At 55.5% G+C, this 1,408-nt stretch overlaps 1 protein-coding gene across 1 annotated transcript; it reads left to right on the plus strand.

Moving 5' to 3' along the window:
* Positions 1–96: 96 nt before the first annotated feature.
* Positions 97–333, plus strand: CTAM01_17324 (uncharacterized protein; the record flags this gene model as incomplete). The annotated part of the gene is made up of 2 exons (XM_060533309.1): positions 97–118; positions 167–333. 2 exons carry the CDS (start codon positions 97–99, stop codon positions 331–333), a joined length of 189 nt encoding a protein of 62 aa, XP_060372113.1.
* Between the last annotated feature and the right edge of the window lie 1,075 nt (positions 334–1,408).

Below are 1,408 nucleotides of genomic sequence, written 5' to 3' on the forward strand. Positions count from 1 at the left end.
GCGCGGCTTTATGTCGGCAGCCCTGACCTCACAGCCAGCCTATGGGGCGAAGCGTCTAACTTGTTCGGCCGCACATCACCCGACGCACTTGGAAACATGGGAGATATGTTGGTCCTCGGTACGCTCTTTGTTCTCGATGATGAATGCTTTCTGACCGGTTTCGCAGTATCTGCTGCAGATGCAACGCGGGACGTCCTTTACGATCTTGCGGGCGGGTTTCGGATGGATGAGAACCACCCTTTGTTTTCCGAGTTTCAGAGAAGAGAAGATATGCGCCAGTATCTCCGAACCAACGTGTGGCTGCGGGAGCTTGATTACCAGCCGGCCGGCTGATACGTCTGACACTTTGTATCTGGCTCGTCTTTCTTCTAGCTGGTAATGGATGTTTGAGGGTTTCGACACTATAATTGTTGCAAGACTCGTCCAGCCTCGTGACTAATACATCGAATCACGCGGGAGAAAAATGGAAACGAGGAAAAAGACAACCCGTACATGTGGATATTCATAACGCGACTGCGAAATGGTTCCCGTCGCGACATTCGGTTTTCAGAGGTGATCTTATGTAGAGCCCCCAGTGTGACTAGCTGATCTGGATACCGCACAAGACTGGGATGGCATCCACCATCCGTGCCCGTCAGTAGCGCCGACTAAAAAGGGGCCACGTGGGTTAGCTCAATGTCTGGAGGCATCACAACTGGACTTGGGCCGGAAGGCATCGTGAGAATATGGGGTGAAAGGGGAATGATCGCACTTAGGTGCTGTGCCTGGGATGCTCTCGAGACCCAGCCACTGCAGCAGACCTAGTCAAGTCAAGCGACCGGGCCGGTTGCGGGGAAACAGCGCCCACGATCGAATTTGCCATCGGAACTGAGGTGGAGTCGGCAGACGGGGGCGTACATGGCCGCACCGGTGTAGGGGTTGCTTTATCTCCCTGTTCACTTTGTGCGAGACGCGGCCGGTCGCGGGTCGGAGGCGGATCGGGGTTGCGGCAATGATGGGAAGCTAGATCCGGGCTGCGGTGCAGAGAAATGGAACTATTACGGGCGGGGCATCGCCGGCGCGGTAGCATTTGCCTTCGAAGTTTGCGGGGACAATACGGTGGTTTAAGGGGATGGAAGCGTCTTTTGCAACGTCGTTCGACTCAGCACCAAATGGCTGCCCTCGAGAAGTGGATTGCCAGGGGCCGTGAACACGGGGAGGGATTCTTGGTGCACAGACAGTCATCGACAGAACAATTTGATCCCCAATCCTCAAGCAACACACCCCTCTACACACTCGCCATCGACCGCAAAATTGGCTTCAGCCACCCCATGAGAAGACGTTGCCGAAATACAACTTCGAGATGGCCGGCGATGCATCGCAAGAAGCGATGTAGGCGTAGCTCAGGGGGGCCAGGGGAGCTTTTTCG

Source organism: Colletotrichum tamarilloi (genome assembly GCF_030869305.1).
Source record: "Colletotrichum tamarilloi strain Tom-12 chromosome Unknown Scaffold_504.1, whole genome shotgun sequence".
Classification (NCBI taxonomy): domain Eukaryota; kingdom Fungi; phylum Ascomycota; class Sordariomycetes; order Glomerellales; family Glomerellaceae; genus Colletotrichum; species Colletotrichum tamarilloi.